General features: G+C 31.9%; 3 protein-coding genes across 3 annotated transcripts; 2 read left to right on the top strand and 1 right to left on the bottom strand.

The window, feature by feature from the left end:
* Positions 1 to 5,474: 5,474 nt before the first annotated feature.
* Positions 5,475 to 6,872, top strand: LOC148170687 (uncharacterized). The gene is made up of 2 exons (XM_088042228.1): positions 5,475 to 5,617; positions 5,687 to 6,872. The coding sequence occupies exons 1-2, from the start codon at positions 5,475 to 5,477 to the stop codon at positions 6,870 to 6,872; spliced, it is 1,329 nt and encodes a 442-aa protein (XP_087898354.1).
* LOC148170686 (uncharacterized) lies at positions 6,847 to 7,520 on the bottom strand. The gene is made up of 2 exons (XM_088041863.1): positions 7,409 to 7,520; positions 6,847 to 7,346 (listed from the first exon to the last, which is right to left on the bottom strand). The coding sequence occupies exons 1-2, from the start codon at positions 7,501 to 7,503 to the stop codon at positions 6,932 to 6,934; spliced, it is 510 nt and encodes a 169-aa protein (XP_087897989.1). The 5' UTR covers positions 7,504 to 7,520; the 3' UTR covers positions 6,847 to 6,931.
* Positions 7,521 to 8,638: 1,118 nt separating this feature from the next.
* On the top strand, positions 8,639 to 14,097 carry LOC148170685 (uncharacterized). Its single transcript, XM_088040947.1, has 3 exons — positions 8,639 to 8,681; positions 8,734 to 8,803; positions 13,209 to 14,097. The coding sequence occupies exons 2-3, from the start codon at positions 8,744 to 8,746 to the stop codon at positions 13,836 to 13,838; spliced, it is 690 nt and encodes a 229-aa protein (XP_087897073.1). The 5' UTR covers positions 8,639 to 8,681; positions 8,734 to 8,743; the 3' UTR covers positions 13,839 to 14,097.
* Positions 14,098 to 21,750: the final 7,653 nt, after the last annotated feature.

Here is a 21,750-nt window from a genome sequence, read left to right as displayed (position 1 = left end):
AATACACTTGAATAATTTTTAATTTGTTTTTATTTATTACTTATACAATGTTATTTTTATCAATCCAACTATTATGATTATCATCAAAACCTAACCATTTAACAAATACTTTATTTTTTTGTCGTTTTAGTACTTTTTCCACTAGATATACATCAGGATATTTAACTTTTTGTAATTGTTCTTTATAAAATGCACCTTTGATGTCTTTCTTATTAACATCTTGAAGTAAATATGTGGTAGGGTTTGTTAACTGTATTTTTTTAATTGAAAAAATTTCAGTAGACCAATTTGGCATGTATTTTTTATCAAAGACTCCTCTAATTTTAGAGATACGTACATGATCGCCAATTTTAAATTTGGAAGGTAAATTAACCACTTTAATGTGATTGTAGGCTTTATTTAATATTTCTTTTTCATGTTTTTGGTGTACATCAATCGGTTTCATTCCAATTGTTCTATGTTTAGAATGGTTGTATTCATCAACGACCTCCTTAAGTAAATCTATCCACTTATAATGCCCATAATAATTAAATTTTTTCCACATACGATTTTTTAATGTTCTATTAACTCGTTCAACAATTGATGCCTTCTTTTCACTGTACACGTTGTAATGATTAACTTTATACTTTTTCATTAACATTGCAAAATGTTTATTGAAAAATTCTTTACCCATATCAGTTTGCAGATTATTAGGTTTTACTTGTCTAAGTACAATTTTCATGTTTTTAGTGACTTCTTCACCAGTTTTAGTTTTCAAAGGAAAAGCCCATACAAATTTGGAAAAACAATTGATCACCACTAAAATGTACTTAAAACCATTATTTTCATTAGCGTATGGAATCATTTCAACAAGATCAGCTTGAAATAAATCATTCAATGATTTAATAATAACATGACGTCTTTGAAAATTGATTCGTGCTTGTTGATGTATTTCATTAACGACTTGTTTTTTGGCTTCAGTAAGTTTTGAAGAAACCATTCTTGTTTATTCGATGATGCCGTTTTCTTGTAGTTCTTCAATGATACTGATGATCTCGTTGCGATGTCCTGTATTTCCAGCTTGTTGAGAAGAAATTAATAAACGTAGTCTCTCTACCAATTCGTTTGGATCATTCCAATAAACAAAATCAAGTGGTTTGTTATTAACTTCCTTTAATAAACAACCACCTGTTGAGAAAGATTTAGTTTTATGTAGTGTTAATGGAGCAATTATATTTTTATATTTGAGTAGTCTGCTTCCATCGATTTGTTGATTAAATTGATAATATCTTTTGTGTGCGTTTGTTTTCTCGAGTATTTCTTTATACAGATTTAAATCTTCATTTGTATATCCTTGTGGATTCTTTTTAAATAACAATTCATATAAACCACGTGTGCCTCTATATGATTTGTTTTTAACAATTACGTTAGGACTGTTATCTTCAAATATTAATCGTGAATCTCCGATAAAAAATGCTTCAATGTCAGGATCATGTCTTACACCATATTTATGATCAAATTGATTTTCTGAATCATTTAACATTTCTCGTAAATATTTTCGAGGTAGCGGGGTGTATTGTTCATAATACTCTTCATATATATCATCTGTGATTCTAGACTGTTCAGGTGTTGGTTGCAGTGGTGGTGGTGGTGATGATTGCACAAAATCTTCTATCAAATCTTCATCGTTTGTAAACACATCCCCATCATTTATGAAATTTACATCAGATTTAATTTTTACTTTTCCTTTGCGTTTAGGTGTTGTTACTTTATCTTTGTCGTTGTTGTTGTAATCATCGTCTTCATCTTTTAGAGTAGAGGGGAGGGGTTTTTGCTTATTTGGTTTACGTTTATCGTTGGAAACAAGATTTTCCAAAGTTTTTAAATGTTTTGTTATCGGTAAGAAAGAATCCTCTTGCATGAATTCACCTTCTTTCAATGACTTCAATTTTTTTTTAATAATTTTTCGTTTTTCAATAAGAGATTGTTTTAAAGTTTTAATGTCCTTTGGCATGATGTATGTAGCTGTGTGTGTGTGTGTGTGTGTGTGTGTGTTTTTGCACACAAAACAGGTATAGAAACAGGTCTGATCTGGTCAGGAAACAGGTCTGATCTGGTCAGGAAACAGGTCTGATCTGGTCTGGAAACAGGTCTAATCTGAGCAAGGTCATATGTCAATTAGCTTTTTATTCATTTAGTGAGATATAATGATCAAACCCCTGTCTATATCTTCCGTTAGTAAGATTACAGTCTTTAAATATGGCTAAAAACCCATATGTATCTTTCCAGCAGACACTACTGATGTCTCTAAACGTGTCAAAAGTCATATCAGTACCAACATGATCTGTATAGATATGCTTTAAGTTAAGATCATCCTGTTTGAATAAAACAAGAACATTTGCATTATCTCGAAGAAGATGTTTAGGAATTTTCGCATATGATTGACAAAGATAAAAACAATCGATATTGTTATGACGACCCATGCTAAAATATTCACGTATCACATTTTGGTTTTCACATGCTACATCATCAAATAAAATGATTGAATTTGGTTTAGCGTCTGATGGGCTTGTTATATTTTCACTACTATTGTACGCATAGTAACCGATTCCTTTGATAGGTTTTAATAAATTTTCCAAATAAATATATTTGGGTTGATAGAGGCTCTTTGAATACACATAAAGATTTTCAAATTTCAATCCATTTGGATGTTCGATTAAACTAACAATAATATTTGTTTTTCCGCAATTTGATGGTCCAATAACTAAACATCGTATGGTTGATGGAAATAACACACCATGTTTGAAATTATGTTCTTCATTATGATTTAAATCATTGTTTTCAATCGGTAACAACACTTTTTGTTTAACAATCTTCATGATGCTATTGATGATTTTAGACTGAATATAAATGGTTAAACACTGTACTATTTATGTCAGTAGAAGAAGAACTAGTCATTAGTTTGTTACTGTCTCTCGTGTAGAAAAAAAAAAAAAAAAAAAAAAAAATGACTTCCCAAAGTGGTACCGGTTTATTAGATAAAACATTGTTTGCGATTCCACATGAACTTCATCTTCCTGGATATCAATTTTGTGGACCAAATACAAAGCTTGAAGAACGTTTGAAACGAGGAGAAGTTGGTATAAATGGACTTGATGCAGCTTGTAAAGATCATGACATTGCCTACTCTCAAACCAAAGACATAAATTTTAGACACAACGCTGATAAGATGTTGGCTAAAAGAGCACTTGAACGTTTTCATTCTAAAAACGCTTCATTTAAGGAAAAACTTGCTGCATTAGGGGTTGCAGGAGCAATGAAAGCCAAAGTTAAATTAGGATTGGGTTTATCATCATCATCATCATCTGATGCTAATGATTCAGCAACAATTAAACGATCAACAACTTGTACAAAAATTCTTAATCAATGTCTGAAAGAAATGGATAAGAGTATTAATAATCTTCAAAAAAGTAAGCAAAAACTTTTAGATTACAAAATAACTAAACCAAGTGAATCAAGAACAAAACCTAAAAAAACAAAACGTTTTTCAAAACCAAAAAGATCCAAAAAAGAAAAACCTAACAAACTTGATAACATAATGATTGTTAATGACTCACCAATGGATACAACAACAACAACAAGTACTTCGACTATGCAAAAAGCTGTAAAAAGAAAACTTGATACTGATGATGAACCTGAAATTAAGAAAAAAACTAAATTAAATAATTTGGAACGAGTTACACTTAAAGCAGCAAGAAGAAGAAAACGCAAATTGGTGAATGATGATGATGATGATGAAGATATCTCATCAAAACGAGTGAAACTCATTTAAAGCTAATTTATTAAAAAGTAAATTTTAGTTGTATTCTAACATTCAGTCAAGATGGTTAGAGTAAAAAAAGTTGCTAGAAAAAGAGTTAGTAAACAATCAAAGAAGAGGAATGTAAAGAAAAGAAAATCAACAAGTTTTCAACAAATTACTAAAAACATTAGACAAAATATTCGTAAAAGTAAAGCAAAAACTGTAAAAGATGCTATTTTAGTGGCACTAAAAACAGCATCAAAAAAGAAGAAGAACAACAACATTAAAACTGCTCGTGTTATAAAGATCCCAAAAACCGGTGGAATTTTGCCATTAATTCCTATTTTTGCTGGTCTTAGTGCACTTGGAGCACTCGGTGGAGGAGCTGCTGGAATTGCGAAAGCCATTAATGCAGCAAAAGAAGCTAGACAAGCATTAGCCGAATCTGAGAGACATAATAAAACGATGGAAGCTATTGCAATGGGCAAAGGTTTATTTTTAAAACCATACAAAAGAGGATTGGGTCTTTTTTTAGATTAAAAGGGCTACCTAAAAGACCCTTAACAAATCTGGATATTGAAAAATTTGCAAAAATATATAAAATTCCTTATTTTCGAGGTGTCTTTTCACGAGATGTTCTTCCGAAAAAAATACGTCACAACGAATCTGGTGTTATTAATTTGGATCAAAACAGCGGAAATGGAACACATTGGGTAGCTTATCGGAAACAAAGTAATTTAGTTGAATATTTTGATAGTTTTGGTGATTTGCAACCTCCACAAGAAGTGGTTAGGTATTTTAATTCAAATGGATTTTGTCAAATTCTCTACAACCATAAGCGATTTCAAAAATTTAATACGTATAATTGTGGTCATCTTTGTTTATCTTTTTTAACTGAATAAATAAATAAATATCCTAATAGAACATTATTTTAACTTAGTTTAATTTCAGTTGTACACGCATCAAGATGTCTTATCATTTTCTTTTCAGTGATACAACATCCATTTTATCAATGGATTTTAATCCTCCTATTGAGTTGGAGAAAAATTGTGCTTATGAAATTGGTTTGTTGAATTTTAATGTAAATAATGCAATTCCAAATGTTGATAACACTAATAATATGTTTTATTATGGTGAAAACAACACTAGCATCGCAATCCCAATTGGTAGCTATGAAGTGCAAGACATTGGTGAATACCTGCAGAAAGCCTTACTTTTAAATCAGAAAAACGGAGAAAAACCTATACATTTACAGTTGAAAGCAAATTTGAACACATTAAAATGTGAAATAAAATGTGATAGTGTTGTCGATTTTTCAAAAAAGAATTCCATAGCATCTTTGTTAGGATTTTCAAAAAGAAAACTTACAGCCGATAAACTACATGAATCAGATTTTCCTGTTGACATAATAAGGGTAAACTTAATTCGAATTGAGTGTACTTTTGTAAAAAATTCTTATTTAAATGGAGCTGCTGAACATATCATCTATGCGTTTTATCCTAAAGAACCTCCGGGTTATAAAATTATTGAAAAACCTGTAAACGTGATCTATCTACCAATTAACACAGATTTCATTAGAAACATAACTCTTAAAATAACAGATCAATTTGGTAAGTTGGTCAATTTCAGAAACGAGCTCATCACGACAACATTACATTTACGTAAATTAAATCAATAGTAAAACATATAAAAAATGGTGATTTGTTTTAATGTACCTATTAACAACAACAACAACAATAACGTGCAATATAAAAACGTTAGTAACGTTTCAAAAACGTTCATTCACAACAAGAACAGTGCTCCGCTAACACCTGAAAATCGAAAATTTCTACAATCGTTAGGACTGCGTGTGAAATAAAAAGTTATGGAGTTGTTAAATGTGACTCAAAAACCAACTATTGACAGTTCAATAACCAACTTGGAATGGCATTCATATCAAGCATATACAAACACTCCACTTAAGCATAACGATGAATGTCGAATTGGTATTCAACAACAGGAATTACTCACAGTGCCAGGATTAAGTGAACTTCATATTCAAGGAAGATTAGTAAAACATGATGATGAAAAACTTGTATACACCAAAGGAAAATTGGTGAATAACTTTGTTGCCCATCTATTTGAAGAAATTCGTTTTTTACTGGGAGGTGAATTAATTGATCGTGTAAAAACTCCTGGTATTACCAGTAGTTTGAAAGGTTATGTATCTTACACACCAAACGAAAGTACTGCTTTGATGAATGCTGGTTGGTTTCCTGTTGATGACGTAAAACTTGTTGATAATACAACAGGACAATTTGATGTATGTTGGCCGCTTTCGATGATACTAGGTTTTGCTGAAGATTATAAAAAAATTGTGATAAATCTTCGTCAGGAACTCGTTTTAATTCGTTCAAATTCTGATTTAAACTGTATTATTGAAACGACAGGCCTTGAAAAAGCTCAAATTTTGATTGAAAAAATTACATGGAAAGTGCCTCATGTAACAGTATCCGATTATGAAAAGTTAAAAATATTAAACATAATCGATAAAAATATTCCTTTGGAGATTGTTCATCGAAAATGGGAACTTTTTACTTATCCACTTTTGCAAGAAAGTCATTCCTTTAATTGGGTGTTGAAAACCTCAACATTTCTACAAAAACCACGTTTCATCATTGTTGGATTTCAAACTGATCGAAGAAACAATTTGAAAAAGAATGCAAGCAATTTTGATCATTGCAATTTGAGAAACATGAAATTGTACTTAAATTCTCAAGCGTATCCATATGAAAATTTAAATTTGGATTACAAACACAACAAGTACGCTTTGGCATACAAAATGTACACACATTTTCAACAAGCTTATTATTTTAATAAAAAACCAGTTTGTGAACCATTATTAAATTTGGAAAAGTTCAAAAAGGTTGCTCCATTAATTGTCATCGATTGTTCATATCAAAACGAAGTAATTAAACAAACCACCATAGATGTTCGCTTGGAATTTGAAACTGAAGGAGATATAGATGCTAATACTGCAGCTTATTGTTTGATTCTGCATGAACAATTTATCACATATGAACCACTGACAGGTCGTGTCCGTTTATTGTAAAAACATTTTATAAATTGAATTTTTGGAAAAATAAAAACATTAATTATCTGCTTATATTTTTATTCTAACCCATCGAAAAAGTTTTTTTCTGCATCGGGATGTTGACGATGATTGACGGGTTCCTTTCGTCGTCGATTCTTGCACTGCTTTTGAGAAGTTGAAGGAGCATTATTGATGACAACTACATCATCCATCAAATCTTCATCTTCTTCTTCGACTGGTGGCTCTATGTACACCCGTTTCTTTGGACTAGTTAGATTCTCCACTTCGTTGACATCTTCTTCAACGAGGTTGAATCTGAAGCGTCTCACAACGCTTTCCAAAATCTTGAATTCGGCTTCATTGTCTAATTTTGTGCGAATATATCTAATTGGTAAATTGCCAAATTTTCGTTTTAACGAACTGCCTCGAGGGCAATATTTAAGGGAAACAAACACTTTGTCTCCCAAACGTTTAATCTCGAGCACGCCATATCTGAACATACACCAAACACATGAGTCAAAAAATACTAAGAAAAAAATAATAAAAAAACTTACTGGAATAATTGCTTCATTACTACCGTAATATGCTCAGCAGGCAGATTTTCAGGATCTTCGCTAAACACTACAATAGTACATGGTGTGGTTGACATTTTGGTTGTGGTGTTGAGATTCAAACACTGATGAAGAAACAGAAAATTCTCGAAGCTTTTATAGCATGCAAACTAAAAAATGTTGATAATTTTTGTTACAAAATTGTAAGGTTAACTGATAAAAACATGCTGACAGAATTGATGAAAAAAAAACACACCAATAAATATCAATTTTGCACTTACGCTGCATTAATTTGTTTTTGCAAAATATATGGAAAAACACACACCAGTTATCTTTATTTTGTTTAACATTTAAGAAATGCAAATGCTGCTTAAATTATTGGGAAAAACATCTTTATCAATAACTCGTGCATGCATTTTTAAAAAATGTTTGGGTATAAATAGGTGAAGATCTGTTTCTGGAATTAAATTGTATTTTACATCAACTGTGAAAAGAAGCAAAATGTATCTACTTGACATACAAGGTTACCAACTCGGTACATGCTTTGTATGCAAAGAATTGGCAATTCTGGATGTCAACACCCAACAATACCAACACGCCTTCATCAAGTTTCCGGTCACAATCGAGATGTGCAGTGCTGCCTTCCAAAAACAGATTGACTACGCTACTGATCAAATACACGGGGTTGAATACTACTATGAAGATCCATCAACAATAAGGTATGAAAGCATCGAGAAATTTCTAAAGGACTTCATACAATACAATCCAAATCAAAAAGTCCATGTGGCAGTGAAAGGTCTGCAAAAGAAAAAATGGTTACAGCAATTTTTTCTGGATGAGGATATTGTCGACCTCGAAACTGATGGATGTCTTCCAGTAAACACCATGAAGACAATTTTTAAGTCCCACCACTGCTTAAAGCATAGTGAATACTTAAATTGTGCTTTAGAAAACGTGCACAACTTATACATGTGGTATATGTATTGTAAAAAATAAAAATATATAAAATATAATTTTGGTTTTTTTTTTTAATGTTGCAAATGATTATCACATTCTAAAAATTACAGTTTTAGATAAAATTTGATAATTTGAATGTCAAAGGTTAATTTTCCAAAATGATAATTATTTGCAACTCTTGCAGTTTTAGATGATAAAAATGACACGTGCATGCTCTGATAATTTTTAAATTTTATAATATAAATACAGCTTCAATCATACTCAGTTTTCAATGTGTCTCTGCAGTTTACATTTCAAGTGTTGCTAGTGAAATTTCAAAGTAAGTACTTTTGCTAATATTATTCTTTTATTAATTCAAATTTTGTAAACAGACTATAAAAGATGGCCAGTCAAAAGATTTTAGATGAAATCTCAACTTCTGCTGTTAACAAAATTGAAAAGGTTAGTGGATTAATTAAACATAAGAAAGAATTTCTAAAATATATAACTTGGCTCAGAAAAACCATTTTATTACATAAGAGATGTTTAAAAAATAAATTAAATTGTGTAAAAAATTTTGCAAAAATTGAATCAAATTTAACTATTTTAAAGGATTATTTACTAATCTTAAAACAAAAAATACATAGTGTAAAGTATTTAAAATCTAAAAAGTTAATTTGGCAAGATGTTGACTCTTGTTTTAAAAGTAGAATTAAAACGGGTATGATAACAAATTTTTCTTTGAAAGATCCAAAAAAATTTCTCTTAAAATGCTTTAGAATATTTTCAAGACGAATTTTACATGAATTGAAAAGGTCGTTATTAAAAGTAAATGTAATTTTTGTTGGAGTCTTTATAAAACCTCACACTCACGAGACAACTCATAAATTTTTTTCTACTCCAAATATGGTAATTGATAAAAGTACAGATTTGAAAAATTGGTTCAAAATTAATGTTTATGAAAAAATTTTGTTACAACTAGAAGAGTTTCAAGAAAGGGACAGTGGGTGGGCTCTAAAAGAAATTTTACATCTGAAAGTTAATATAAATAAATATAATCCGATCAGTGTTGGTATTTCAACATATGTTGATTTACCTGATTTTGTTAAAAATACTAAAAGTGTAGTCAATATCAAGAACAATGACCAATTTTGCTTCTTATGGGCTGTTGTTTGTGCTTTATATCCTGTAAAAACAATAAAAAATGTTTCACGTGTAACATCTTATCCACATTTTAGTTTGGTGTTAAAATTCAACAATATAAGATTTCCCATTGCTCTTGAAGATATTCCAAAATTTGAAAAAATGAATCAGTTGGCAATAAATGTCTTTACTATTTTGAATAAAAAGAAAAAAATACTCCCTTTGCTGTTGAGTAAAAGTGAAATTTCACCTAAAATTAATTTACTTATGATAACAAAAGATACTGATAATGATGATGATGATGATGATGATGAACTTTCTAATAAATGTTTATTTCATTTTGCTTACATTAAAAATTTAGCACGATTAACAAGTTATCAAATGGGTAATATTAAAAATAAAAAATGGGTTTGTGAAAGATGTTTAAATCATTTTTCTACTCAAAATATAGTTAATGATCATATGCGCAATTGTTCAGTGTTAAACGAAACTAAAATAAAACTTCCCTCTAAAGATAAAAGTATTCTAAAATTTAAAAATTATAAAAATAAACTGATGGTGCCTTTCGTTATTTACGCTGATTTGGAGTGTCTACTGATAAACTATAAAGATTTAAACAAAACAAACACTTGTGAGAAGTATCAAAAACATAAACCGTTTAGTATTGCATTTTATTTAAAATGTTCCTATGACGATTCATTATCAAGATTTCATACCTATACCGGTAAAAATTGTTCAGTATGGTTTGTACATGAATTAAAAAAGATTTCAAATGAATTGGAAACAATTTTTTCTCACCCATGTAAAATGAAATCATTATCTGTTGAAGAAGAGCAAAATTTCTTATTAGCAATGAAATGTCATATTTGTTGTAAAGCATTTTTAAACGATGATAATGAGAGAAAAGTGAAAGATCATTGTCATTTAACAGGAAAGTTCAGAGGTGCTGCTCATAACTCATGTAACCTAAAATTTCAAGATATGAATACTATTCCAGTAATTTTTCATAATTTATCTGGTTATGATAGTCATTTTATAATTAAAGCTTTAAGTACAGAAATTGATGGACACATTGATCTATTACCAATTAATAAAGAAAAATATATTTCGTTTACTAAATACATTCTCAACAGTAAAATTAAATTTAGATTTTTAGATTCATACAGATTTATGCCAAGTAGTATTGATAAATTATCCACATATTTAAATGATGAGCAAAAAATTATTATACGGAAATTTTATAAAGATGATTTAAAATTTAATTTAGTCACTCGCAAAGGCATCTTTCCTTATGAGTATCTTGATTGTTGGGAAAAATTGCAAGAGAATAGTTTACCATCTATGCAAAAGTTTTTTAGTCATGTGTCTAATACTGAGATTTCTGGTGCCGATTATGAACATGCTTGTACGGTTTGGCAAGAATTTGAAATTAACACTCTTCAAGAGTATGCTGAATTGTATTTAAAAACTGACGTTTTACTTTTGGCTGATATATTTGAAAATTTTAGATCTACTTGTATGAAAACATATGAATTAGATAGTCTTCACTATTGTACAGCTCCAGGATTATCTTTTGATAGTATGTTAAAAATCACAAACGTTGAATTAACTTTATTAACTGATGTTGATATGATAATGTTTTTTGAACGAGGTATTCGAGGAGGAGTTTCACAATGTTCGAATAGATACGGGCAAGCAAACAATAAATATATGGGTGAAGCTTATAATCCTAATAAACCATCAACTTACCTTATGTATTTTGATATCAACAATCTTTATGGAGCTGCAATGAGTTATTCATTGCCTATGGGTGATTTTCAATGGATTAGTGGTCCAGATATTTATAAAATTGATTTTAACACACTATACGATGATGATTGTGAAATTGGATACATTTTTGAAGTAGATCTTGAATATCCACCAACACTATTTGATTTGCATAAAGACTTACCTTTATGTCCTGAGCATTTGGTTCCACCAATTTCCGATTCAAAAAATACTAAATTATTAACAACTTTGTACAAGAAAACAAATTATATTATTCATTATAGAAATTTAAAACAGGCTTTAGATTTAGGTTTAAAACTGGTAAAAATTCATCGTTGCTTACAATTTAAACAAGCACCCTGGTTAAAAAAGTATATCGACTTAAATACAGAATTGAGAAAACAGAGTAAAAATGAATTTGAGAAAAATTTTTATAAATTAATGAATAATGCTGTTTTTGGAAAAACTATTGAAAATGTAAAAAAATATAGAGATGTTAAATTGGTAACGAAATGGAAAGGACGATACGGTGCAAATTGGTATATTTCACAACCAAACTTTCATAGTTGTACAATATTTAGTAAAAATATGATTTTAATAGAAATGAAACGGTTGGAAATTACATTTAATAAACCTATCTACGTGGGAATGTCAATTTTAGATATATCAAAAACTTTTTTGTACGACTTTCATTACAATTACATTTTATCAAAATTTGGAACTAATGTAAAATTATTATATACTGATACAGATGGTTTGATTTACTTATTTAACGATGATGATATCTATGCACATATAAAAAAGGATATTCATAAATTTGATACGTCAGATTACCCACTGAATAATATTTATAACATTCCACAAAAAAATAAAAAAGTGTTAGGCCTTATGAAGGATGAGAACTGTGGTCGAATTATGACTCATTTTATTGGTCTACGATCGAAAATGTACTCAATTAAAGTTTTATATGATAACGCTGACAAACAAAAACGTCTTGAAAATATGCAACGAGAAAAGTCAAGTAAACGGGAAATTTATAATTTTATTGCAAATTTTGGAATTATAAAAAAGGCTAAAGGTATAAAAACATCCGCTCTTAAATTAATTACTTTTGATGATTATTTTGAATGTTTGTTTAATAATCAAAAATTAGATGTTACTCAAAATGTTATCCAATCACAAAAGCATACAGTTTTTACCTTGAAACAAACAAAGATGGCTTTAAGTGGTTCGGATGATAAAAGATTAGTAAATAATATGAGCACAGACACTTTACCTTGGGGATATTTGTATTAATTTAAATTCTTTCAATTTTATTTTAATTTATTAACACTTTCAATTTAAAAGTTTAACAGTCTGAGATCTAAATGGGACACAGTTTTTGTAGACGTCAATCGTTTTGATAAGGATATAACTGAAAAGGCTGTAAAAAGAAGAATTGTTCCTACACCCATCCAAAGCAGCAACAACAACAACAACAACGACCAAGGAACTGTGTACTGTCACAACTGTGATTGTTTTTTTTGTTTTTGTGATTATTCAATTGAAGTACATAGTGAAGAAGTAGTAGTAGAGACTAAAAAAAGTAAACTGAGTGGTGGTGGTGATAACATTTTGAACTTGTTGTATTGTACTGAAGACTCAACATGGTTAAAACTAGCATAACTTATGAACAAGCCACAAAGGAGCGTATAAACAATTTTTTTAAAAGACGATTTTATTTATATCAGGAAACCAGATACTTAGTTGAGTTGGGTAGGAATCCACGACAATTAAGCAAAAATGATGTTAATAGAGTTGTTGCGAAATCGATTTTACCAAAAACACTTAAGCAAAAGTTTAAAGAAACGTTTAATTTACCAAACGAAATTGAAGAGTCTGACTATGATTCAGAAGAAACAATTGCTGAAGATGGATAAATCGTTTTAAAATGTTTTGTTTTTTTTTTTCTTTTTAGATTTTACCACATCATATTAAGTATATTAGTAAACGATTTTATGGTGATTCCTGTGAGGGAACAAAATCAAATCCGTTTCACCAAGTTTTGACTGTTGTGCAAGAACAATTAAATTTGTATAGTAGTAGTACTAGAAGATGTTTTGTAGCAGGTGGTTTTGCCGCTTGCATGTTAGATAAGACTAATCATTTTAGTGATGTAGATATATTTGTTGAAGGCACACAAGATGATGCTCCTCAGTCTGTTGATACAGTAATACGCTTTTATAATCAATATGTTGGTATCAAAACAGAACAACACTCATTTTTTTCATACTATAAAGTCTATAAAAATATTGTTTTTAACATTATTTGGATTGGAAACTATCCAGAAATTTCAAATTTCGAATTATTTGTATTTAAAATTATAAATACATTTGACATGGACTTTTGTAAAAGTGCCTTATATTTAGAAAATAATAATTGGTACAAAATAAATTTTGCTGTAGCAAATTATAGAATAACTAGCAACCGTAATGAAGAACATAATAAGCGTAGGTTGAACAAATATCTCAACCGCAAAAAATCTGATAAATTTAACGTAAATTCCTTAGCTTTACTTAGTTTTAAAGCAGCAGCATGTCACATATAGTCTGCTTGTTTAAACCGCAACTTGTTAATTTGTAACCATAATCTGTTATGTATTGTTAGAGGCAACATGCCTGTACCTGTTCAATTCAAATGTCCAAAATGTCAAGGTGAAACCACCGAGCAAGGGGCTATGTGTACTATATGCCTTTATGTAAAATATATCCAAATGTTATATAAAGAGAAACACCCAAAATACTAATATGTAAATTTACGTTAAATAAAAAAAAAAAGTTAAAAAAACTGAATATTTATTTGTTCCTTTCAGAAATCCAAACAACAACTGAAAAATCTTTTGAGACGGAAAAGAAAACAGACCGAATCTTTGCTCAAAGCCTTGAAGAAGTTAAGAGCTGACATTGAGTTCTTGCAATTACAAAAACAAATGCAAAATTTACATGTAAAATAAATAAAAATATATATGAATTAATTATATTGATTTATTGAACCCATTAGTTACAATGTTGCAAAACTGATTAAAGTTGAAAAACAAGATGATTTGGTGTTATTTATAAAAATATAATGTTGCAAAACTGATTGGAGTTGAAAAACAAGATGATTCAGTGTTATTTATAAAAAAATTTAAAAAAGACCTGTGTAAGCTAATCATGTGTTTACTTATGAGGATTTCATATAAATACGCTAGTAGGTATTAACTTGTCATTCAGTCAATTGAAGTTTTAAATCATGAGTGAAGGTAAGAAATTATTTATATAATTTGAACATACCTATAATTTTCTCCTATCTCTTTCTTTAGAACTAATTCAGTGTCCCCTAATTAAAGACCATTGGGTCAAACCAACACGCATGTCTTTACATTTACTTAAATGTAAACGACGTTTACAACCCTCCTTTGAAGCTTCAAAAGAACAACAACTTAAAGAAAGATGGAATCTTTTGAATAATGAAACTTATCCACAATACCCGTACCACCACAACCACCACCACCACCACGACCAACAACAACAACAACAACAACAACAGGGTACTACACCTCCAGTTCAAAGGAGATTTAATTAAAACTGTACCACAATATTCCTTAAGAAATGTACACCAGGAGCAAATGCAACATTATTCATTTCAATAATAAACAAAATAGTTACTAACTTTGACTTTTTTCTTAATCTTCCTGGAAAATTAGGCTAGGCTAGGCTAGGCTAGGCGAGTCAGTTGCTTCGCTTCCAACCCCCTTTTTTCCCCTTTTTTTCTTTTTCTTATCTTTTTATTCACCCAAACAATTTTTTTTTTTTTTCTTGGTTTATCTTTAGATTTTCTTTTTTCTTTTGAACTACTTAACTAACTAACTGACTAATTAGCTAACTAACTAACTAAACAACCAACTAACTAACTAACTACCTACCTACCCACCTACTTACTTCGATTATTTGTTTGTTATCTACCCAACTTTCACATCAACAAACGTATGTGGAGCACATTGGTGCATGGCGTACGTCTCGGCTTCACAACTCGTAGGTTCACGGTTCGAAACCAACACAAATCCACAACAACACTTTCACATTTTTTCAAAGATCAATCCAACACAGGTAACTGTCACCTAAGCGAAACAGGTAAATTTAAAAAATACATTTTTTTCCATTGATTTCAACCTACCTGGAAAACACCTTTAATTACACCTGTGACCACACCCTTCGGTGACCACGCCCACCACCTCTTCAGCAGCCTCCGGAATTGACCAACAATACCAGAGGCTCCTGAAGACTTCTTCACCCGACGAAGAATAACCTTCATGAAGGTCATGGACAGATGCGGATGGCATAGGCCATCGAAGTGTCCCAGAACCCCGCGTCCTATACTACTGTCATGATTTTGTAGATTTCGTGCTCTTCTTTGCGAATTCAAGCCAGAAAACAACGAAAATGGGCGAGAAATCGTCGTTTTGCATCGAAATATGCGGTTTTCTGTAAGAATTTTGATGATTTCGTGCAGAATTCTGCTGTTTTCTTGCAATTCAGCTGTAGAATCTTGGTAAAAAGTGATGATTTTGTAGATTTCGTGCTCTTCTTTGCGAATTCAAGCCAGAAAACAACAAAAATCGGCGAGAAATCGTTGTTTTGCATCGAAATATGCGGTTTTCTGTAAGAATTTTGATGATTTCGTGCAGAATTCTGCTGTTTTCTTGCAATTCAGCCGTTGAATCTTGGTAAAAAGTGATGATTTTGTAGATTTCGTGCTCTTCTTTGCGAATTCAAGATAGAAAACAACGAAAATCAGCGAGAAATCGTCGTTTTGCATCGAAATATGCGGTTTTCTCTAAGAATTTTGATGATTTCGTGCAGAATTCTGCTGTTTTCTTGCAATTCAGCTGTAGAATCTTGGTAAAAAGTGATGATTTTGTCGATTTCGTGCTCTTCTTTGCAAATTCAAACCAGAAAACAACAAAAATCGGCGAGAAATCGTTGTTTTGCATCGAATTATGCGTTTTTCTCTAAGAATTTTGACGATTTCGTGCAGAATTCTGCTATTTTCTTGCAATTAAGCCGTTGAATCTTGGTAAAAAGTCATGATTTTGTAGATTTCGTGCTCTTCTTTGCGAATTTAAGCCAGAAAACAACGAAAATCAGCGAGAAATCGTCGTTTTGCATCGAAATATGCGGTTTTCTCTAAGAATTTTGATGATTTCGTGCAGAATTCTGCTGTTTTCTTGCAATTCAGCCGTTGAATCTTGGTAAAAAGTGATGATTTTGTAGATTTCGTGCTCTTCTTTGCGAATTCAAGATAGAAAACAACGAAAATCAGCGAGAAATCGTCGTTTTGCATCGAAATATGCGGTTTTCTCTAAGAATTTTGATGATTTCGTGCAGAATTCTGCTGTTTTCTTGCAATTCAGCCGTAGAATCTTGGTAAAAAGTGATGATTTTCTCGATTTCGTGCTCTTCTTTGCAAATTCAAGCCAGAAAACAACAAAAATCGGCGAGAAATCGTTGTTTTGCATCGAATTATGCGTTTTTCTCTAAGAATTTTGATGATTTCGTGCAGAATTCTGCTGTTTTCTTGCAATTCAGCCGTTGAATCTTGGTAAAAAGTCATGATTTTGTGGATTTCGTGCTCTTCTTTGCGAATTCAAGCCAGAAAACCACGAAAATCGGCGAGAAATCGTCGTTTTGTATCGAAATATGCGGTTTTCTCTAAGAATTTTGATGATTTCGTGCAGAGTTCTGCTGTTTTTTGCAATTCTGCCGTTGAATCTTGGTAAAAAGTCATGATTTTGTAGATTTCGTGCTCTTCTTTGCGAATTCAAGCCAGAAAACAACGAAAATCAGCGAGAAATCGTCGTTTTGCATCGAAAAATGCGGTTTTCTGTAAGAATTTTGATGATTTCGTGCAGAATTCTGCTGTTTTCTTGCTATTCAGCCGTTGAATCTTGGTAAAAAGTCATGATTTTGTAGATTTCGTGCTCTTCTTTGCAAATTCAAGCCAGAAAACAACGAAAATCGGCGAGAAATCGTCGTTTTGCATCGAAATATGCGGTTTTCTGTTAGAATTTTGATGATTTCGTGCAGAAATCTGCTGTTTTCTTGCAATTTAAGCGTTGAATCTTGGTAAAAAGTCATGATTTTGTAGATTTCGTGCTTTTCTTGGCAAATTCAAGATAGAAAACAACGAAAATCAGCGAGAAATCGTTGTTTTGCATCGAAATATGCGGTTTTCTGTAAGAATTTTGATGATTTCGTGCAGAATTCTGCTGTTTTCTTGCAATTCAGCCGTTGAATCTTGGTAAAAAGTCATGATTTTGTAGATTTCGTGCTCTTCTTTGGAAATTCAAGATAGAAAACAACGAAAATCAGCGAAAAATCGTCGTTTTGCATCGAAATATGCGGTTTTCTCTAAGAATTTTGATGATTTCGTGCAGAATTCTGCTGTTTTCTTGAAATTCAGCCGTTGAATCTTGGTAAAAAGTCATGATTTTGTAGATTTCGTGCTCTTCTTTGCGAATTCAAGCCAGAAAACAACGAAAATCGGCGAGAAATCGTCGTTTTGCATCGAAATATGCGGTTTTCTGTAAGAATTTTGATGATTTCGTGCAGAATTCTGCTGTTTTCTTGCAATTCAGCCGTTGAATCTTGGTAAAAAGTGATGATTTTGTAGATTTCGTGCTCTTCTTTGCGAATTAAAGCCAGAAAACAACGAAAATCGGCGAGAAATCGTTGTTTTACATCATTATATGCGGTTTTCTGTAAGAATTTTGATGATTTCGTGCAGAATTCTGCTGTTTTCTTGCAATTCAGCCGTTGAATCTTGGGAAAAAGTCATGATTTTGTAGATTTCGTGCTCTTATTTGCGAATTCAAGCCAGAAAACAACGAAAATCGGCGAGAAATCGTTGTTTTGCATCGAAAAATGCGGTTTTCTGTAAGAATTTTGATGATTTCGTGCAGAATTCTGCTGTTTTCTTGCAATTCAGCCGTTGAATCTTCTGCACGAAATCATCAAAATTCTTACAGAAAACCGCATATTTCGATGCAAAACAACGATTTCTCGCTGAATTTCGTTGTTTTCTGGCTTGAATTCGCAAAGAAGAGCACGAAATCTACAAAATCATGACTTTTTACTAAGATTCAACGGCTGAATTGCAAGAAAACAGCAGAATTCTGCCCGAAATCGTCAAAATTCTTACAGAAAACCGCATATTTCGATGCAAAATGACGATGTCTCGCCGATTTTCGTTGTTTTCTCTCATGAATTCGCAAAGAAGAGCACGAAATCTACAAAATCATGACTTTTTACCAAGATTCAACGGCTGAATTGCAAGAAAACAGCAGAATTCAGCACGAAATTATCAAAATTCTTACAGAAAACCGCATATTTCGATGCAAAACAACGATTTCTCGCCGACTTTTGTTGTTTTCTGGCTTGAATTCGCAAAGAAGAGCACGAAATCTACAAAATCAATCATCATCAATTTTGATAATTTCGTGCTGAATTCTGCTGTTTTCTTGCAATTCAGCCGTTGAATCTTGGTAAAAAGTCATGATTTTGTAGATTTCGTGCTCTTCTTTGCGAATTCATGCCAGAAAACAACGAAAATCGGCGAGAAATCGTCGTTTTGCATCAAAAAATGCGGTTTTCTGTAAGAATTTTGATGATTTCGTGCAGAGTTCTGCTGTTTTCTTGCAATTCAGCCGTTGAATCTTGGTAAAAAGTCATGATTTTGTAGATTTCGTGCTCTTCTTTGCGAATTCAAGCCAGAAAACAACGAAAATCGGCGAGAAATCGTCGTTTTGCATCGAAATATGCGGTTTTCTGTAAGAATTTTGATGATTTCGTGCAGAATTCTGCTGTTTTCTTGCAATTCAGCAATTGAATCTTGGTAAAAAGTCATGATTTTGTAGATTTCGTGCTCTTCTTTGCGAATTCAAGCCAGAAAACCACGAAAATCGGCGAGAAATCGTCGTTTTGTATCGAAATATGCGGTTTTCTCTAAGAATTTTGATGATTTCGTGCAGAATTCTGCTGTTTTCTTGCAATTCAGCCGTTGAATCTTGGTAAAAAGTCATGATTTTGTAGATTTCGTGCTCGTCTTTGCGAATTCAAGCCAGAAAACAACGAAAATCGGCGAGAAATCGTCGTTTTGCATCGAAATATGCGGTTTTCTGTAAGAATTTTGATGATTTCGTGCAGAATTCTGCTGTTTTCTTGCAATTCAGCCGTTGAATCTTGGTAAAAAGTGATGATTTTGTAGATTTCGTGCTCTTCTTTGCGAATTGAAGCCAGAAAACAACGAAAATCGGCGAGAAATCGTTGTTTTACATCATTATATGCGGTTTTCTGTAAGAATTTTGATGATTTCGTGCAGAATTCTGCTGTTTTCTTGCATTTCAGCCGTTGAATCTTGGGAAAAAGTCTTGATTTTGTAGATTTCGTGCTCTTATTTGCGAATTCAAGCCAGAAAACAACGAAAATCGGCGAGAAATCGTTGTTTTGCATCGAAAAATGCGGTTTTCTGTAAGAATTTTGATGATTTCGTGCAGAATTCTGCTGTTTTCTTGCAATTCAGCCGTTGAATCTTGGTAAAAAGTGATGATTTTGTAGATTTCGTGCTCTTCTTTGCGAATTGAAGCCAGAAAACAACGAAAATCGGTGAGAAATCGTCATTTTGCATCGAAATATGCGGTTTTCTGTAAGAATATTGACGATTTCGTGCAGAATTCTGCTGTTTTCTTGCAATTCAGCCGTTGAATCTTAGTAAAAAGTCATGATTTTGTAGATTTCGTGCTCTTCTTTGCGAATTCAAGCCAGAAAACAACGAAATTCAGCGAGAAATCGTTGATTTGCATCGAAATATGCGGTTTTCTGTAAGAATTTTGATGATTTCGTGCAGAATTCTGCTGTTTTCTTGCAATTCAGCCGTTGAATCTTGGTAAAAAGTCATGATTTTGTAGATTTCGTGCTCTTCTTTGCGAATTCAAGCCAGAAAACAACGAAAATGGGCGAGAAATCGTCGTTTTGCATCGAAATATGCGGTTTTCTGTAAGAATTTTGATGATTTCGTGCAAAATTCTGCTGTTTTCTTGCAATTCAGCCGTTGAATCTTGGTAAAAAGTCATGATTTTGTAGATTTCGTGCTCTTCTTTGCGAATTCAAGCCAGAAAACAACGAAAATCGGCGAGAAATCGTCGTTTTGCATCGAAATATGCGGTTTTCTGTAAGAATTTTGATGATTTCGTGCAGAATTCTGCTGTTTTCTTGCAATTCAGCCGTTGAATCTTGGTAAAAAGTGATGATTTTGTAGATTTCGTGCTCTTCTTTGCAAATTCAAGCCAGAAAACAACGAAAATCTGCGAGAAATCGTCGTTTTGCATCGAAATATGCGGTTTTCTCTAAGAATTTTGACGATTTCGTGCAGAATTCTGCTGTTTTCTTGCAATTCAGCCGTTGAATCTTGGTAAAAAGTCATGATTTTGTAGATTTCGTGCTCTTCTTTGCGAATTCAAGATAGAAAACAACGAAAATCAGCGAGAAATCGTCGTTTTGCATCGAAATATGCGGTTATCTCTAAGAATTTTGATAATTTCGTGCAGAGTTCTGCTGTTTTCTTGCAATTCAGCCGTTGAATCTTGGTAAAAAGTCATGATTTTGTAGATTTCGTGCTCTTCTTTGCGAATTCATGTCAGAAAACAACGAAAATCGGCGAGAAATCGTCGTTTTGCATCGAAATATGCGGTTTTCTGTAAGAATTTTGATGATTTCGAGCAGAATTCTGCTGTTTTCTTGCAATTCAGCCGTTGTATCTTGGTAAAAAGTCGTGATTTTGTAGATTTCGTGCTCTTCTTTGCGAATTCAAGCCAGAAAACAACGAAAATCGGCGAGAAATCGTCGTTTTGCATCGAAATATGCGGTTTTCTGTAAGAATTTTAATGATTTCGTGCAGAATTCTGCTGTTTTCTTGCAATTCAGCCGTTGAATCTAGGTAAAAAGTCATGATTTTGTAGATTTCGTGCTCTTCTTTGCGAATTCAAGCCAGAAAACAACAAAAATCGGCGAGAAATCGTTGTTTTGCATCGAAATATGCGGTTTTCTGTAAGAATTTTGATAATTTCGTGCTGAATTCTGCTGTTTTCTTGCAATTCAGCCGTTGAATCTTGGTAAAAAGTCATGATTTTGTAGATTTCGTGCTCGTCTTTGCGAATTCAAGCCAGAAAACAACGAAAATCGGCGAGAAATCGTCGTTTTGCATCGAAATATGCGGTTTTCTGTAAGAATTTTGATGATTTCGTGCAGAATTCTGCTGTTTTCTTGCAATTCAGCCGTTGAATCTTGGTAAAAAGTGATGATTTTGAAGATTTCGTGCTCTTCTTTGCGAATTGAAGCCAGAAAACAACGAAAATCGGCGAGAAATCGTTGTTTTACATCATTATATGCGGTTTTCTGTAAGAATTTTGATGATTTCGTGCAGAA

The sequence above is a fragment of the Gnatocerus cornutus genome, chromosome 7 (assembly GCF_029298725.1).
Source record: "Gnatocerus cornutus isolate USDA-ARS CGAHR chromosome 7, icGnaCorn1.1, whole genome shotgun sequence".
Lineage (NCBI taxonomy): Eukaryota > Metazoa > Arthropoda > Insecta > Coleoptera > Tenebrionidae > Gnatocerus > Gnatocerus cornutus.
The sequence above is the reverse complement of the archived record's forward strand: the minus strand, read 5'-3'. Positions and strand labels throughout refer to the sequence as shown.